Here is a 20,047-nt window from a genome sequence, read left to right as displayed (position 1 = left end):
CCGTGTGGAGACGAATGCCGCCGTGGGATTAAAAAAAGGGGTCTAATGCACTGGGGATGCTGGGAAATGCCTGTTTGTGTATATACGTGTGTGAGTGTGGCCATGTGCCTTCGGAGGAACAATATTTGAACATTTATTCAGGAGCAAATGCATTTCGTACAGAGGATTTAAAAAGCACCACTTCCCCAAACAATGACGCCTTACCAATGAATTAAATTAAATATTTGCCCATCCCACAAACTAATAAATGATTGAATGATTAATGAATTATGATGAATGGATGACACAAACAAAACAAATACACTTCACACAAAGTCAGGGAGGAAATGTTTAGATCTGCTGTCACAATTATTATAATAATTGTTATTCCACAATTATTGAGTTTCCTAACAAAGATTTAAAAAATGTTGATATTAAACTGCTTCATATTTTTACCGAAGCGCGGTAACATTTGCTTAATGGCATAAACAGCAGCTGAGGCCGATGGGAATACACAAGTCGTGCTGAACATGGCCGGTAGACAAAGGCTAAAAAATTCGATTCATCCTCTGAAGAACATGAATGCTCGTACCATAATTCACGGCAATCCATCAAATAGCCATTGAAACATTTCAATGAAAAACAAAAGTGTCAACCTCACGGCGGCGCGAGTGGAAACGTAAGGGGAAAGCCAGTCGGGTCCACCCTCTGGGGACCGCGAATGAGCATGTGGCCATCCGTGAAATAGCTGCTGAGAGATTTCAGTCTGGACCAAAGTGGCGCACCAACCGGCACACAGATAAGACACCGCCAGACAGACAACGAACGGGCCTGGAAAGATATCCTAAGCGGATGTAAAAAATAAAAAATTCTCTTCATGTTTTCCTCAAAAGAATTCTGGCATACCGTTTTTTGGGGTATGGTCGTATATTTGCTCTGCTTTGTCTCGCTCCACCCTCACACACATTCGGTCTCTGCCAAAATCCTTCAGTCCTTCTGTTTCTCTCTCTCCCCCCCACACTTCCTTTCTCCTATCCCTCCCCCCCTCTGTGATAAGATAGACTACTGTTCGGCTTGTGCCTCGACCTGCTGAATTTCAAACAGGCCCCTTCGACAAAAAACCCAGAGTCACAGTCTCCCCTCTCTGCTTTCCCGGAATAATAACTAGTCCTGCAGCAGTGCTAACAATCCTGCCCCCCCTCCCCCCCAAGCCTACCAACACGTTGCAGGTCTGTTTGTTGCACTGAGGAACTGAACGGAGGTGTGGGGCGACACTCTCGGATCACAAGGTAATACCTTTGGTTGTACGTGCACAACCTTCCCATTGATGGATATAGTGGACTTAGTTTATATGAGGGACACACACAACATGCCTGATGTGAAGCATATTGCAGCTCCCTAGTTAACGGTGGCTGAGAGCAGGTGACTGTAAACATGCAAAGTAAAGAAAGGCAGTTATTTTAGGCTAAATATGTTATTATTATTCCATGTTGTGCTGTTCAGGCAACAGCTATTTACTTTGGTTCCCACTAATCCGTTTAACACATAACAAAATAACTCATGTTATCTTTAGATGATGACCAGCTGTCATTGGATTAAAGCATTATATGGAAAGAGGAGTGATACAAAAAGAATGCAGCAATACGGCAAACAGGTGCTCAAAGCAAAAAGGTGTTTTCAGGAAGGCCTATTATGGTCTGCGTGTGTCAAGTGTCATGTTCAGCTGGTGCTAAAGAACGAGCAGCAGAAACTCGCAAAACACACACACACACACACACACACACACACAGATCATGTTTCACTCCTGTCACATTTCTCTGTGCGGTCTTGATGTTCAATAACTCCTGCATGTAAACAGCACATCCATGGCTAGAAGTAGAGAGAACAAAACAAAGTATTTTGTGCTGTATAACACAATTACAATGCCATAAATCTTCAAACGCAAGTTCTTTGATAATTTATTATACAAAAAGCCAAACACACACCTGTTTGAATATCTTCTGGTATTGTGTTGCATAAATGATTATCTGGAGAATACAGAAACATTTGCTCCCCGTCACCAACATTTTTTGGGGGCATTTACTTTAGGTATCTACTCCATCGTCTGGGTTGGGGTAAATGTTTTGATAATAGATTAGCCGTTTATGCATCAGAGTAATGCAATATGAAAAATATTTGCTGGTTGCAGCCTCTCAAATCTATGAGAGTCTTTTTCTTTCCTGTTTATTTTGAACCATTCGGGTCGTTTAGTTTGACGAATGAGTAACTAAGGGGTGTGGTAACTTGTGAATGGCATTTGCAAGAATCGGAGTTGTTCTTAAAGACTGTGCAGTAATATTTCTGCAATATCATAAACTTTACATAAGAGCCCTGCAATAATACATACAGCAATGTGATATTTTATTCTAAACTTGACTTTGCACAACATTACGGTAACCACACAGGGGTCATCATGTGACTCAGCCCCATGGCTGCACCGCCTGACTCTGGGAAAGTAAAAGGACGTAAAGGAGAAGAAATTACCTCGCTGATCCAGGTCTCAAACTTGGGCCCTTCAGTCGTCAGGAACAAATCTGGGAGGGGAGGGACAGAGAAAATAGCCAGAGTCATTAAATCAATTAAATTACTTTATATAGCGTCAAATCCTAACAGCTTGTCACCCAGAGCAGGTGTAGACTGTACTTTGTACAGACATCCAACATTCCCCCATGAGCGAGCACTGAGGCGACAGCGGCAAGAAAAGAAGAACAAAAAACTCCCCCGCTCACTGATACATCGGTTCATCTCGCAATCATAATCAAAACACAGAGCGCAGGCTATTGATCTATAATGAAGAAAATGCTGTAGATTATTGAGAATGACAGCGATGAGAATGAACATGGCGCTCGAGCCGTGAACCTTTGTACCTTTTCTGACTTCATGAATTGATCACGAAGAAAGAACAGATCAATACAAGGCCTGTAATTGCTTACATTGCTTTATTTACACGGGAGAAGAAAGTTAGCGTCGAGGCTTACGAGAGTTTCTGTACTCTTAGAGTTTGAAAATGGGTTATTAATGACAACACATATTTTGCCTTCTTCAATCCATTGACGTGGGGGGGGGGGACAAAAAGGTTCTCAGTACACGCAAGTACTGACGCAAGGTGAGAGTTGGCATTATAATACAGAGACCTGTCGACATCGTGTATAATGCATGTGCTTCTGAAAGCAGGAGCAGAACAACAGGTGAGGAAAACGAATAAAAACAAAAAAGGAGAGTGTGTGTGTGTGTGTGTGTGTGTGTGTGTGTGTGTGTGTGTGTGTGTGTAAATGCCTGTAGCTCGCTCTATTCGAATCCTATCACCGGCACTCGTACTCGCGTTTCTCGCTCTTGAAGCACTGCCACTGCAGTCTGCTGTGCGCCTCCCTTTACTTTCATAGTTTTCCGGACTGCGGTGTTCTTCCCCGGTAATTAGACATGAAATAAATATTGCCATTGATCCGCCTTAGGGGCCCCCGCTACGTGTTGCTGTGCTCTACATGGGAAAACATGAATGATAATGGAACGGGGGATGAATGAAGGGAAGACAGGAAGGAGGAAGATCGTTGTGCACTGAGAGAGGGAAACTGATAGTGTTAGTACTGCAGTGGCCACTGCAGCCAGAAGCAAGGAGCAAGAAGCTGCAGCGTGACTCCCCACCCAAGTGAAAAAAAAATATATAGAAAAGTAGATTGTTTAAAAATAAATAAAAAATACACCTATACTGAAAAGTGCTCCTCTTTGAGCATACTGACCTCAGCTCCCCTTACACTCTCATGCATGTGCTCTGAAATGTTATCCCAGGATTGTTCTGCAGTCATCCCCAGAACCGAGGAGAGAAAAATAAATTACAAAAATCAGCAGAGGGAAGGCGCTTTCTCCAGGAGAGCTCTCCTCTCCAGGAACATCCTGGCACCTCGGGAGCTTTAGGTAGGAATCATCTGGAAGTCTCAGCTTTTCATGCTTCACACTTTTCAATCTCTGAGCTTGTGTTCCCCCACTATGGTAACAACAATCCATTTATGTTGTGTTAAAAAAAATTATGTTGTTTCTATGGTACAGAACAACCAGATACAATAAATATAAATATATATATATATATTGTTCTATTATTCTATACTTTTTTATTGTCTGATTTTTATATTCCCACTTTGAGGCTCTGTGCCTTTGTGCTCAAATGGTGGTTACACACGCACACACACACACACACACACACACACACACACACACACACACACACACACACACACACACACACACACACACACACACACACACACACACACACACACACACACACACACACACACACACACACACACACACACACACACACACACACACATACGAGTAAAATACAAAATGAAGCCACTTTTAAGTCACTTACAGTGCAACTTTTAATATATAAAACTTTGTGGACTTGCAGATATGTTGCCCACAGGCTCCTCACGAATGCAAAGATGATGACAAATGCATGCATATATTATGCATATGCACGCACACACACACACACACACACACACACACGCACTACAGGATACACTCAGTAATTTGCACACTGTGTCTGAAGTCGCATCGGGTGGCGTGTTGATGAGCTTGGTTAATCAGCCAATCACGGCTGGATTCTGTCTAAGAGGCCTGATTGGCTGATTAGGTGCGATGGCGGTGTGTCGGTGAGAGAGGCATGGGGTAGCCGGAGGAGCAGAGAGATCTTCATCTTGTAAACACTTCACGTTCTCGCTGTGGGGGCACCGCTCTTTTCGCTCTTTTTTTTAAAAACCCGGGTTCACTTTCCTCCAACAATTTCTCTTCATCTAGTCGAAATGTCAGTTCAACTTGAAACGACCCTTTAAACGCCCCGTTGCCGGTTTAATTCTCAACGCTGTCGGGCTGGTGCATTGTGGGCCGTGGACTGAGAGTGGACACTAAAGCTCGACCTGCTGACTACGCACGGCCACGCTCTGATCCATCCCGAGTGGGAATGTGTCGAGGGGAATATGCACACACTGAAAGGCCAATTCTCTTTTGGTAAACAGAGCAATACGGTAATCTTAATGGGATCCCTCTCACATTATCCTCTTCAGTGTATTGCCCTTCTTCACTCTCACCCTCCCAGACGGAGAGTATTCTGCACACACACCCATAAAGAGATGCTAGCTAGTAATATAAACCAAACTGCTGCCACCATCACTCACTTTAACACAGTTTTACTGTTCCAAGGGACTTTAACTCGGCCGCCAAGGGCCATTTTAAGGACTCGGAGTTAAAAGAAATATTGTAAAGAGTAATGGGACAAAACAGAGCAGGGAGGAACAGAAACAGAGGAGTTAGTTTGTATTGCCCTGCTTTCCCCCAGTTTAACTCAGACATTGTCGCCTCAGCGAAGCATGCGAATAGATATCTTTTTGTTTTTGTTCCAGGTTCTTCCCAGTGCTTTTTCAAATTATCTATCTATCTATCCATCCATCTAACATCTAACCACTTTTCCTCACATGGACGGAAGTGGGCAGAATGATCCAACCTACCTCTCTTTTCAAACATAATTCAAGTTCATGTTTACTTCATTTTTCTGCCAGTTTGGTAGAGTGGTCGGCTCTCATCTCTACGATCCCCCCTCCCCGCCCCGCCCCCGAGGAACTAGAAGCGACCACTTAAAAGGTGCGAATATGATTTACAGCTTAATCACCACTGACATTCATTCTAACCCGACAAGCTGAATAAAAAACTGCTGAATTCCTTGTCAGGTTTCTACGAAGCATGATCTCCGGGGGTCCACCACTGTGGGCTTAGAGGAGGAGCCTGCTGGTGCCACAGGGGCGTGGCTGTGATTGGGTCGAGCCTACTGCGATCGCTGGCAGTTCAGGCCTCTATTAAAAAGGGAAAGTGACTTCACACATCCAAATGTGTTTAGGGGTCTTGGGGGAGTGCTACTGCACATGTGACACGTGTTGTATAAAGCCTCTTGTGGCTCCAGAGGGAGCTGTGAGAGGTCGGACACATAGGCTCAAAACTCTTCTCCCCCCCCCCCCACCCCAACATGACGAAATGTCCAATACTCCAACAGTGCGTCAAACCAAGGTCACCCAGTGACCCAAACAAAGATTATGTGTAACCTCCATCATCCACTGACACAAAAGGATGAATCGTTCTGCATCTATTCCTGCCCGTAACCGGACGATGTTTACAGATCCGTTCAGGACCTCTGATAAAGAGGTGATCACACCGGTGACATCAGACCGGCACTGTGACCGTCAGTATCTGACACGCGACTAGTAATCCTGTTGGACCTGTACGATTGGAGGTGACCAACACGACCATCAAAGACTGGTAATCCAGTCAAACCGTGGCTCGGTAGAAAGAAGAAAAAAGGAAGAGCAGGAGCGCTTCTGGAGTGGTGCGAGCAGTCAGCGAGGCTTTAAACATAAGCCTTATTGCCTTGATAATTCCTTCCAAAAATATTCCTTTGACATCATTTAATTGGCATGATTTTAGGATTACATCCACCCTACCAACTACTAAACGTCTGCTGTAGTTTGTACAGGATACAAATAAAGTGGGATTTGGATTACTGCCTAGCTACATCTGTAAATCTTAATTTCATCGTCTCTGTGCATCGTTCTGCACAAAATGATGAGCTCTTGGTGAATTTGTTGTCTTGTTTACACGCTTCGCTTTTTTTGTATCGGCAGCGTTGAGATTTGGGAGGTTTTTTTGTGAAAACTGTGTTTTGATAAAAGTGGTGCAGGGACGATGTATTTTTGAAGGCCAGCCCCCCCCCCCCCCCTCCGTAATTAAGCATCGCACCGACATGATTTTCCCATTAAATTATTTTTGAAATATTGCTGGAAAATAATCTCCGCCGCAAACAAAACATTAACGACGCTCGCGTGTTGCGTTCGACGAGACAACCGTGACAAATGAACACCACTGTTTTTAAAAGCGCATGCGACCAAGTGTCTGAGTACGTTCTACTTTGCACGCCGCTACATTAGACCTGAATGCTGTCACACATTGAGGTTCATTGGGGTTAACAACAAGTAAACAGACATCAAATCCAACAGCAGCAGCACCGACCCGACAACTCTGCGCACATACACACATTTAAAGCATAAACTAATAGAGCCGTCAACCCCTCCACCGCTTGGGAAAGTTGCATACATAATTGAGGTATATAAATGTGCTTGTGTGTGGGAGGGCGGGCTTGCGTAACAGCAACGGGGATTCAGAGCTCTAAGTGGTTTGTCATGTCGCCGCATAATTAAAGAGACGCTAACTGTAAAAGCTGGAGCAACGGCTGCACAGGGCGAGAACAGAACTGTAACAAAAACACAGGCGGAGAGACAGAGAAGGACTGAAACCAGATGCTGAGACCGCCAAGCCATCGAGGGGGGAGGGGGTCCGGATACCAGCGAAACCAGCAGACGAAGCAAATCGTACACCCTAATGAAAAGCGCGCTCATCCGTTAATTGCAGGAGAGGCGATCTGTAATCACGTGATTATTTCTTCTGCGTCCCTCCGCTCCATCGCACGCTCCGGTATTTTTGTTTCGTTATATTGTCTCTTTCGTACAAATGACACTTCTAAAAACGCGCAGTTGTCATGCGTGATGAGGAGGCTGCGTAAATACCCCCCCACACACACCCCCACACACACTGCAAGGCTGATTTTCGGCACATTATTCAAATATCTGCGTGTGGATTCATTGCATTAATTTTGTTTGTCATCGGGTTGTGATACAGCCAATCATCTACAATCAGCGAGTCCTTTCTCACTAACAGAATAATTGCAAGTGAGTCTGTTGCCTATAACAGGTTGTTAAGAGCAACAACTGCCATCGCTCAAGTGTCGTGAAGCAAGCGGCTCCAGAGAGGTGGAGCAGCGTGCTGCAGAGGCGCCATAGGTCTCGCTGCCGCTTCTGTTGGGACAAACACCAGCGTGCTGCACGGAGGTTTGATTGGCTGTATGCTGTTTCTGCTCCAGCAGGTCACAGGTGAGCTTGCCATGAACAGGTAAGAGCAGGTGTACGCTGCCTGTTGGACGCACGGTGGCTCCACGAGGAGGAATGTACCTCGTGTGGATCAAAACGTCTGCAGCCACATGAGAGTAATTGTGCTGGTGAATGTTTTATTTTTCCAGGAGTGAAATGAGTCTCAAAGTGAGTCACAAAAGTGTGCGTGTCGCGTGATCTAAGAACAACAGAAACAACATTTCCAAATGCGTGCTCCGATCTACACACAAATACCCAGTTTTACAACTGTACACATTCTGAATGAATGTGAATATGTTACATACATTTTCCTTAACTTCACAGATCTGATAACGACCTATGAAAAGCTTCCTGTGTAATGCAAAGGTATAATAATAATAATAATAATAATAATAATGATACTCACGTTCTTTTGTATTTACTTACAGATTGTTAATGTGCACACGGATTACCGGATACGGCAAAGACCAGGTTACATTTGCACAGGGAGTTTTGAGACTATTTTCTTGGTCTCCAGCTCCTCACAGATCCACAAAATGCATGCTGTGTACTGGTGGGTTTTCACTAAAAATCACCCCTTGTTTTGGTATGATTACTGCACTCGCAATCTGAAGTGAATGCAGCGTAAAATAAAAACACATTTGTGCTTTCATCTAATACAACTAATGGTAACCGAAGAGCCCAGTCTTCTAAATCACAGGTCATCAAAATGGGATGTTGTGCTCTCGATGGGAAGCCTAAGGAAGCTATTAAAGAACCTTCTTCTCCCGCTCGATCATTAGTCTCCCCCGTCTTTCTGCCGTCTCCAGCAGGACAACAGTTGAGAAGGAGGGAGGCAAACATCGTAAATTCAATCTTAACTTGATGTTGTAAGTATTAGCTGTATGGGCTTTCACTAAATCACACGGTGACTCCTGCTAATGCACATTTGACGTTACACATAGATGATGCAACAGGCTACAAAGTGCAGTGAAACTTTAACTTCTCCAACGATCCACCAGAACCCTACAGATGCAATCTCTTCGGCTGCAGGGTAGATGCATCTTGTTTTCGGCTCCTTGCCTAAAACAAAATGTCAGACATTTGCCAGAACTCCATTTCAACAGATTGTTGGGAAATCGTTTGAGATATGAGATGTACTTTAGAAAGACACACCTCCCTTGAGAAACAAAAAAGGGGGAAATGAAGCTTGAAGAGAGTGCACTTCTTCAGACCCAAATTATTTCAACATCTCACCGCATGAGACCGTATCCATTTGGGGAAGAGAACTTGTCCACCCCTTTCTATCACACGGCTCGCTGCAAGCACGCAATGTCTGTTTGGAGTCTTGCAATGTGTCGGCCTCATAATGTAAGCTGACACTTTGAGGATTAATAAAGAAAAAAGAAAAGTAGTGAGGTAAAGTGAGCTACAAGTTGATACTCGGGTTTAGATTGAGGAGAGGATAGGAGAGGAGAGGAAAGGAGAGGAGAGAAGCAGAGCGTAGGGAGATGAGCGGTCCTTGAGTTATTCATAGCCTCTCCATCAGATTTGTTAAGGGGATTGGAAGCAATTTAAAGGCCTCCACTGACTGTTTGACTGGAGCAGCATTATGTCTCTCTATTCCATTATGTTGAGCCGCAGTGTGGGGATAAAGACCAGGATTCCTATTAGCCTCTGTATAAACAGATAGGGCGATGCTAGACGGGTGCTATGCCTGGGCAGAGAGGGAGAACTCTGACATTGAGGAGAACAGACAGCAGCGGGCGGGAGACTATAATATCCCTGCTTTGTCTCACTATCACCTTCCCTTTTTTTTTAATTTATTTTTTTTAAATCGGCTTCTCTCTGCACACGCATACCCCCTTATCTGCCATACTACGTAGCCCAGAACAGCAGCACCACTGCTGTGGATCAAGAGGTGTTATGACTCGGCGAGCCGAGATCGGTCACCGGTCTGTAGCTAGAAACAAGTTAGTGGGCACATTGATGGCCACGATTTGTGACCCAAATGTAAACAAAAGGGCAGCCGCAGGAGTGGAACCTGCCGGATGTGACTGATACTAGACATCTCCTTCGCTTAGATTTGTCATCACAGAGGAAAAAAAAGGCCTTTCTGGAGCAAGAAGCCCTCACTGAGCATTGTTTTCAGTGTCTGCCAAAATGCATGAACATCATGCTGAAAATGCTGATATTCTATATTTTTTTTCTTCCCGTATAATGGATTCAAAAACGGACGTGACGTTTCCCTCGCTGTAGTGATCAGACCGGTCAGGTCTCGATACCAACCCATAAGAAACAATGAGGCCTTCCTCAATGAAAGAATGTTGGAAATAATGTGCAGCCCTACACATGATACAAAGGCCTCGTGCATAGAAACGTGATAATAATAATAATAATAATAATAATAATACATTTGTTTTATAAGGCGCCTTTCAATATAACGTTCAATACCCCAATGGAGGGGAAAAAAACAGAAAGGGAAACCCAGTGACGCGTTACGTATCGGAAGACAAATCACGCTTCCCTTTTAAATTTCCTCTCTCTCCTTCTCTTCCCTGAAACTTTTTTTAAAATTTTTTTTACTCACGACACGGAGAGGCAATCTGAGGCCAACAACAACAGAAACGACAGCGGCAGTATTACATCCCCCTCCTTGTACCTGTAAAAGGCCTCGCAGCAGCAGCGGCGGTTTATCCAGGCGGCAGAGCAGAGTGGATGTGACATGCCGCTGCATTAGGGTCTGATATGCCGTGTGTGTGCGCGCGTTTGTGCACGTGTGCCGCCACCTCACTCATCCCCACAGCTCCGAGCCATTAGGGTTGTGCGGGGGCAACGGAAAGTCAAAATTCGTAGGAGAAAATGTACAACGTGAGAGGACGCGGGCCGAGCAGGGAAGCAGGACAGAGGGACATCCTCTTTTCTTGCCCTGTATGTAATGCCCCTGAGCAGGTTATCTGTTACTCAGTAAGCAAGGAAGCTGCTGTGACACACTGACACACACACACACACACACACACTGTGTGTCTGACAGTATTGAGAGGAAAGCACAAAGCGCGTGCGGATGCAAATTCGTGTCTCCGTGTTTGTGCGTCTTGTGTATATTTGTCCACCGCCCACCGAGTTAAGCCCTCTGTGTACGTCTGTGTGCATCGGTTTTTGTTGCCCACCGCCTTTACCCCCCCGGATTGATCCACGCCTCAGCTGGACGGATACACGGCCGTTGGTATTCTGAAGGAAATGTCACAGCTCTCGGCAGTGAGACACACACTTTGCCTCCGACAGACATCGGGAGGCACCGGTCCCTCCCCGCTGAGAGCCAGATGCGAGGCGATAAGGTTAGTCTGAAAAGTCCGATCTATTGATATCCGGTGCCCGTTTCAATGCAAGGACAAGACCCCCAAAACATGACATACAAACCAATACAGGCACAAATATTGTGTTTACCCAAACAAGCAGAGCCAAATGTTGGGAAAAAAAACACTTCCAGTGACCACAATAGCTCATACTTTATATTTAGTCTGCATAACAGGCCTTCTGACACCAGCTGTTATCCTCATGTCCTGTTTTGACCTGCCGCAGTTAGAATCATTAATGTCAGTACGTTACTCGATAAAATGTCAGAGTGTACCTTTTGGAAAGGGTGCAAGAAGGAACTGTGTTGGGTTGCAGCCAAAAATCTTCACTGCCCCCCCTGATATGTGGCCCTGTCCCTCCGCTAGCAAGGAACCATCAGACTGTGAAACAAGCTTTTCTAAACTCGCCCCAAAGCCCACAAAGACGATTTACTCTAGTGTCGAAAGAAGGAGAAAACCTTAAAATGTGTGTTGCTACCTTGTCCGCCAAGAGAGAACAGTCAGGGTGAGCTGTGCCAACACACACACACACACACACACACACAGCTGGCTTGGTAACTTTGTCACAACATGCTAATAAAGACTGCGATGATGCCCATCAGTGTCATCGCTACCACGCTGATTTATATGAATATATATAGTTATGTCACTACCACAGCAACACGCGCAAACATGTACCACGCGTTCACAATAACCAACGCCCTCCCTCCCATTACCACCGAGGAGACACACACACACACACACACACACACACACACACACACACACACACACACACACACACACACACACACACACACACACACACACACACACACACACACACACACACACACACACACACACACACACACACACACACACACACACACACACACACACACACACACACACACACACACACACACACACACACACACACACACACACACACACACAATGCAGAATCCAGGCCAGGAACAAAGTGAAAAGCTCTGCAGAATAAATCCGTCTCTAAGCCAATATGTAGCTCTAACTCCACACTGTGTGACTTCCACCCCGATCTATCAAAACGGCTCATTCACAAACATGGCAAAACACGCCGGCGTAGAATGGAGCAATGCTATTCCCGGAGGAAATAATCTCCTAAAACCATTACAGGGAACGACGTAGGTGCAGTAGCTATGGGGAGGATTATGGCCAACCCCCCCCCCCCCCCCCCCCCCCCCCCCCCCTCCCCCCTCCTCCTCCTCTTCTATCTCTCTCTCTCTCACACACACCACACACAACCTATTTTGATCTCTTTCCTTATGCTGCACATTTGCGTGTGTGGAAATAGAAACTGATCACCGAACTACTGTAACAAGCATAGTAAAGCTCATTCGGCGGACTGGAAGAGAGTGTGTGTGTGTGTGTGTGTGCACAAGACGTGCATCAGTGTAGCCTGCCAAAATCAAAAGTGACGTGCATTGTATATAGAATACAACGATAAGTCTATGTTTTCTATTTGTGACAAGTAAACTAATGACATTCACAGAGGGCTTTTTACATATTAAGATTGTTGTAAAAACACTTGGCTTTGCATAAGAATGTAGAAAAATAAAACCTCAATAGCGCATATTGAGACCATGTTTGTGCCGTTAGTAAAAACATAAAAAGGGCACGTCCTGGTGGCAGTCGACCTCGCCTCCCCCAGCGCATCATGGCTGTGCTTTTGGTATTTTTAATGTCCAGGTTCACAACGCTCCTGGTGGACAGATGTATTAACAAACAAAAAACATGCAGGCGTCCTTTTCCACATATAAACTGGTATTAACAGAAGAATAATGAAATCTAAAAAGGTGAGAAATGTAGCCTTATTGTAAAACATTGTTTCTACAGAAATAGTGTTCTGTAAAATTGCAACCAGAGGCACATTTATACACTTAATGTGTATTTTCTGTCCTCGTGAATCTGGATCTGCACTTGGATATGTTCATTTTGTATTTTATTTTTATTTCTGAAATCTTTTTTTTTTTTGTTTTGAGTGTTTTAAATGCAAAAATAATTACAGACTATCTGGGGAAGGAAATTGCTTCCTCTTACTGGTGATGATCAACAAACAAATTAGGATTTTTTTATATCTCTGAGTCTCAGGGAACACCGCCATAAAATTGAATCTGGACAATCTCTATCACATTATGTTGCTCACCACAGTCACACATATCTACCTGTATTGTAATTAAAAATGTGTCCCGAGGCGGTACTTTGGCCAAGCTCGTTAAAAAGAAGATGATGCGCGCAGTTGTTGCCCCCGGTTACCAGGTGTTTTGGATGAAGACCCCGGGGAGGACTGACAGGAGGGAGTTATTATCAGTGAGAGACGTTTGAGCTTATCAACGTGTATCAATCCGTCCGTCTCCAGCACGCTAGTTGATTAGCGGTAAAAACTGTAGAATAATAATATAATGTGATATAATCCCTCTGGTCGGCCGAGCGCATCGCTGCAGCTCGTCATCACAACAGTCCCCAAGAGCGAGATGGTGGCAACGTTTTCTGTGGTTACGTCTGTTGCTTGTTGTAGAACCAGCAGATCTGCCAAACGCAGTTGTGCAACATCCCTCCAGTCAGAAATAGCAGATGAAGCCGATATTAGCATCGTAATCAGGGTTACCTAACGCTGGAACAAAGTCATGACCGAGGCCGGGTCGTGTTGTGAACGACACAAGGCCAAAGCAGGCGAGACCTAGTCAAGACCCGACCCCACCAGTGTTAGTCCCACACTGCATGACACACGTGATAAATGGTTCCATGTGAAATGTCTTGAGAAATTAAGCAAGAGGCATTGAAGAGGTGGATTCTGTGCGAGTTAATTTAGTGTTATCCCCGTAGTTGTGCTCTTGATCGGTAAGAAAATCCAGTTGTCTTTGTCTAAGACAAGACAGAGACAAAAAGTGGCGTTGAGACCGGCCTCTCGAAAAAGACCGATCTCAAGTATAGTGTTTTTTTTTCAGCTGAGGTTGATGGGAAAGTATTTGGACAAAAACAAAGGGATGGGAACCCTGATTGTCAGGACCAAGTTTAGAGCAAATCCATCTTGTAGATAAATATATTTTACTGGATTTGTTCACATTCTGACTTACTGGTAGCAATAGAGAAAATGGTGAGAGGATCACCAAAGTCAGTGGATTTCCTCCTCTAAGGACAAGCAATGTCTTCATTAAATGTCACGGCAATCCATCCATAGTCTGCAATATCTCAGTTGGTACCAAAGTGTTGGAGCGACCAACAGTTTTATTTATGAACACAAATCATTTTTACAAATACCTCAGTGAAGGGATGTTCTCATTCACAATTACATGCATACAGTCGCTTTTCAAAATAAACTCACAAAGTAGGCTTTCTTAGGTTTTTTTTTTCCGGTTTACTTACGCAACAAAGCTATTTGGTTAGGTTTAGAAAACATAAGTAGGGTACTTGGTGAGGCTTAGGAAAAGATGGTGGTTTGGGTCAAAATAAAATACACTATTTAAACAACTGGCATTATTTAAGTATGTAAGTTGTGAAGCAAGTCATCACTGACACCGTCTCATAATGCAGATAGGTTAAGATCGGAGGGAGTTGAAAGCCCACAGTTTTCCATACGGACGCTAAACGGTGCCTCGTTGGGTCTGTATCAGACACCAATGGGCACAGAGTGTCGGTATTTGATGAGATGGGCGAGAGAAGAGACATTGTCAGTTCAGTTTCTTGTAAATCTAAAAAGAAGTGACATGGATCAATATCCAGAACCACCCTTTCTAAAGGACCATGTACAGTTCTCTTCGTAACAAGGGAGTTTATTTTGGGACAGAACATGGGGTGACAGTATAACCCTCAGGCAACGGTGTCAGTGCTCACAATGTTCTGCCTCATTCTTCCCTACTATTCATTTATCTGCAAGAAGAAGAAAAAAATGAAAATAAAATAAACACATGTTCACCAAAAATAAACACAGTGTCTCCTTTGCCTGTTTGACGCCGCGCCAGCGTTCCTGGAGGCGGCAACGCTACAAACGACACAATACAAAAAGGACTGGCGCATTGCACCAGGCGCTCCGAACATGCCTGTGAGCTCCCTCCAGATCGCTGTGATGTGGGGAAATTACAATGCGAGGAACCGCAGTGGATGCAAGTGATGTGTTGATGAAGACGTCGGCCTACATGTGGCTGTGGGTGCCGAGAGCTTAGCACTGAGATATGCTTCTCTCTGCTTTGTATCGACTGGAAAGACAGTTGTTTGTTTATTTATTTGAATACAAGCACACCAATTATGTTTTGTTTTGGCCTTCTAACCACACGACACAAGCTTGTATACCTTTTTTTTTTTTTTTAAATAAATTGCTTTTTAAATGCTCACCCAAGTGGTTTAAATTGCGAGGATTCGAAAACATAAATATTGGAAAAAGTTGCCCATTATTGTCAGTTTGTTTTAGTATCTTTGTTTCTTTTGCGAGACAGCTGCACACGTATATAATAAAGATATTTAATCAAGAGTCTCGGTGCATCGGGCCATGAATGCTTTGGGCTGTGAACCTGTTTGCTATAGTATTCATTTTGATGGTTTTTTGTTCACGTTGGGCCTTTTATAAATGGCCAGCGGGCCACAGTTGGCCTGAGGGGAGAAGTTTGGCCACCCCCAGACCCAGAGAAAAAGACAAGTATCAATAAGACCGTATTATCATGATTAGAGAAAGGAATTGCCAGTACTATTATCCAAAATGCCTGCAATATTCTTCCATTCTGGGTTAATGTCTCTCTCTGTGGCAGCACCCTGATTACAAAGACGGCTATTAAAAGTGCCAGACTCTGCCATCCAAATGTAAACTTAATCCCTGTATAATCAAGTCCTCTTCTCGGCCGCCCTTGTTAGGTGGCAAATCTGTTTTCTTAACAACACCACCACCACATTATTAGACAAGCCACTTCGACACAGAGCGAGTTTAATTGGATGCTGCACAGAGCATTATCATACCCGTTGCCTAGCAATGGATCCCGTATTGCCAGTATTGCTGTCTTTGTGCATTCCCCCCTCAAAATGGCATCTATAATTACTTTGCAATTACTGCCTTTTTCCCCTCAAACAAGTGCCCGTCTTGCTCCTGATCGCTTCCCTGCCCAGCGGTGCTCTCTCTAAAGTCACATGTTGTGAAGTGGCCCCAGTGGGTTGCCGTGATCTTGAACTGGAGATGGAGCTGAAATGGATGAATACCGTACCGCAAGGACGCCTCCTGTGGTCATTTGGCTTTGATGCTTGCAGAGGCTTTGAGGGCTATTAAAGCACCTGCTCACATCGGTGCATTGTAGAAATCGGAACCTCCGGCTAATTAGTTGTCACTGCGGGGAGGAATAAGAACCACTATGTCTACAAAGCCGGCTCAATGCTTAATAATGTCTTTGCTTTTGTTGTGCAAAGAAAAGACAGCAATATACTGTACAAACCTCCCCTTCCTTTTCTCGTGGAAACACAGTAGGTGCCAACTGTTCGACTATGCGACAGTGGAATCCCTCAATGTGTGAGGACGGAGACTAAAAGTTATCACGAACGCAAAGTTATTACGAATGCGTCGCCCGTTAAAGACACCGGCTGGAGAAGTACGATAATAACAAAAGAGATTACAGGCTGTATGCGGTTTGTCGCCGCCAGGTCGGTTGGCTGGAGAGTACAATAAGCGGGCTAAATGAGCGGTGCTGGCAGTGCTGAGGCAAGTGAGGCCAGCCAATACACTACCATGGGACTGTTTACAGCTATGACATTGGAGTCGTGGAAAGGTCCTGAAACAGCCGTCCGCCTCCTTGGACTACGCTAACGAAATAGCTCAATGTACCACTGTACCGGTGGGTGGGAGACGGGACACTTCCCCGACATGAAAGGCGTCCCACTAGCTTTATAACGATTCATTGCAAGTCTTTGTTCTGCGATTGACTGCTCCGTCGGTGGCGTTCGTCCCTTCTCTCTACACTCATTTTAGACAAGCTCAAGTGGCCCTCCTGTATCTGCCCGATCCTTTATGATGCCTCCGTTTAATTCAAATACGGGTTTTGAGTTCTATACTTTTCCCATTTGTGCAATTTGCATTTTCGAGTGTTTCACACTTGTTCTCCACAGTAACTCAACTCTGCTATGCATTTTAAGATTACTGTGCATTCATGACTCATTTTATACTCATAAATATTCAACTATTCGAAGGCCCCTGTTAATCACTCTGAACTACAAAATGGCGTGGCAAAGGGTGCCCGAAGTATAACATTTGGCAAACGTTTGCCAAATTCTTAACACACACTGGAAGGCTAGAGACCCAGGAGGGTGAATGATCAGAGATCACGGTGGAGCACTGGGTCTAACCGGTGTAGTGGCTGCGACAGAAAGTTTGCAGATCAGGCGGAGAGTAGTAGCCCGGGCTCAGGCCCTCGGCACTCGCTGAATTCATGTTAGTAAAGCTCTTCTAAATGAAGGTCTGTCTCCTGTCGCGGCCTCACCTCTACTTAAAAACGCAAGTTGTTTTCTTGTTTCTTTCACTTTGGATTTAAACCAATTGGCACTCTACAGGTACACCGGCTCACAGAACGTCACCAATGTGGTCAAATTCTCACATTCGTCACTGCGCCATACCTTTATCTAGCAAATAGTTGTTGTTAATGCTCTGAATGTCACAACACAGCTCCTTTAAAAGTCACCCTCTCCCTGCTTAAGCCGTACTTTGATGCCCCAGCCGGGACGCTTAAGAGGAGCAGGTGGTTACAGCAGACCGAGAGCGGAGCCATGCAGAAGACTCACCCAGCATCTTGCTGCCGCTTCGGCCCTTTATATTTCCTTCCCTTCTTTTCTTTCAAACCACTTATCCAACCATCATCCTCTCAGCTTGAATTCTACTTCCTTTCCTGGTTTGCTCTTCTCTCTCTCTCCCTCCATCTGCATGCCGCGCCCGCCCCCCCACCACACTCACAGTGGCAGCCAAAAAGTCTGACATCCACCAGATGTAGCCTACAGTAGGGTCTTTTCTTTCGCCACTGGTTCTCCTCCTCAAGCTCTGCGCATCCACCCGCAATGAACTGAACGCAGCTGAACACACTTAGGAGGTCACAAGGATTTAATGATCACTGTCGTTGTGCATTAGCTTGTGTGTGAGTGTGTGTGTGTGTGTGTGTGTGTGTACACAAAAACAAAGAAGAGAGAAAGACAGGCCGACATGAAGGCCGTCACTCTGACTGGTGAGTTGCAAGAACAATAAATCTGTATTCAAATAACCCCCCCAAAAAACACAAAATAATGCCACCAGAATTTATTTAAGTCTGCCACAAAAAAAAAAAAAAAAAAGAGTGGAAGTTTATTGACTTTCTCCTAATCCCGAAACAGATTAAATATTAATTATAATCTGCTCCGGTTAAACTGCAACAGCCCTGGGAATAAAACCACACAGCACAAAGAGATACCTGCTGCGAGTATGACACGTCTAAATCCTTTCTGATTACCTTAAACACGAGGATTAGTTTCCAGACGGGGGGGGGGGGGGAATCATCCTATAAGTCTAAGTGACAGCGCTACACTTAGTGGGCAGAAGGACAGCAGTGAGATGCTGTAAAACAAGAAGAAGGAGATTTCTCCATTCACTGGTGAAGAAAATGGCCGTTCTGTTCTCCCTTAGTCAACTTGAAAATTGGTGGCTTTGAAGGGATGTTTTGCTCACTTGTCTGGTTCCTGGAGTTTTCTCGGGGGGGGGGGGGGGGAATGTTGTGGAATGCAACGCCTGTGGGTATCGAGTTCCCAACTACACGATCCCTTCATCCTGTGAGTTTTTTATCGAGAAATGTCGCAAGCAAGAAAAGAAGCCAGCGTCGGTGTGGAAATAATTCATCAACCAGGCTGCGTCTCAAAATGTGTTGCTACTCTTCTGCGTACAGTAAATCTTTTAATAAACTGATCACATGGATTGCATGTCAGCTGCAATAACACACTGATCACGGCTAATTTAAAACGGGGTTTTCTTGTGACATCGGACGCTCAACTGTATCAGGAAACAGAAAACGAAGAGGAAACTGCACATGCGCTGCTAACGTTGCACCATGAAGTCCTCCTAAATAAATAACAGCAATGAATTGTTAAACTAGAGTGTTCGGACTGGAAATTGTGTTTTAAAAGTACAATTTCCGCATGGATTTTGACATTTCAAAACTAATTGTCAAGTTTTGAATAATCCAACTCGACAGATTTTTGCTATGACCTTTACTGGTGCTCGTTCCTCGGGAAAGGATGGCTCTGAGTGTGACGCTAGCATATATGAAAATATGTGTTTATTGGTGTCTTGGAGTGATATGTAATTTCAACTTCCTCGTTTGGCACTGCACTGTGAAAAAACTATCCTTGTGTTGATTGACAAATAAAGCATCTTAAACACTGAAGCAACTATGAGTAAGTAGCATTTGACTGTTTGGTAGTTTAGACTAGAAGTTGCCAACCCCCCTCCAAAGGGTCGCAAATCACAACAGATCTGAGGGGTCGTGATTTGATTCATGGGAGAGGAAAGAAGACAAACACGTGGGGAAATGTCTCTTCTGTAGAGCCAAACAGGTGATGAACATGTTAATAGATGTAAAGAGGCCCAAACTGGACACCAGTATTTTGTAAGGGGCCACAAGCCATAGAAGATTTGGCACCACTAGATTTCTTTCATAACATTTCTTGCATTTTACAAGCTTAAGTTCCTCAAAGTTGTACGCAAGTCAAAGT

At 44.5% G+C, this 20,047-nt stretch overlaps 1 protein-coding gene across 1 annotated transcript in view; it reads right to left on the bottom strand.

Moving 5' to 3' along the window:
• Positions 1-20,047, bottom strand: part of itfg1 (integrin alpha FG-GAP repeat containing 1) — a 114,875-nt gene that overhangs the window by 91,479 nt on the left and 3,349 nt on the right. The window contains exon 7 of the mRNA XM_034559617.1: positions 2,503-2,552. Within this exon, the coding sequence (XP_034415508.1) occupies positions 2,503-2,552 (50 nt within the window). The remainder of the gene's footprint in view (positions 1-2,502; positions 2,553-20,047) is intronic.

This window comes from Cyclopterus lumpus, chromosome 3, assembly GCF_009769545.1.
Source record: "Cyclopterus lumpus isolate fCycLum1 chromosome 3, fCycLum1.pri, whole genome shotgun sequence".
Classification (NCBI taxonomy): domain Eukaryota; kingdom Metazoa; phylum Chordata; class Actinopteri; order Perciformes; family Cyclopteridae; genus Cyclopterus; species Cyclopterus lumpus.
Note: the sequence above shows the minus strand (reverse complement) of the source record. Positions and strands in the feature narration are given on the sequence as shown.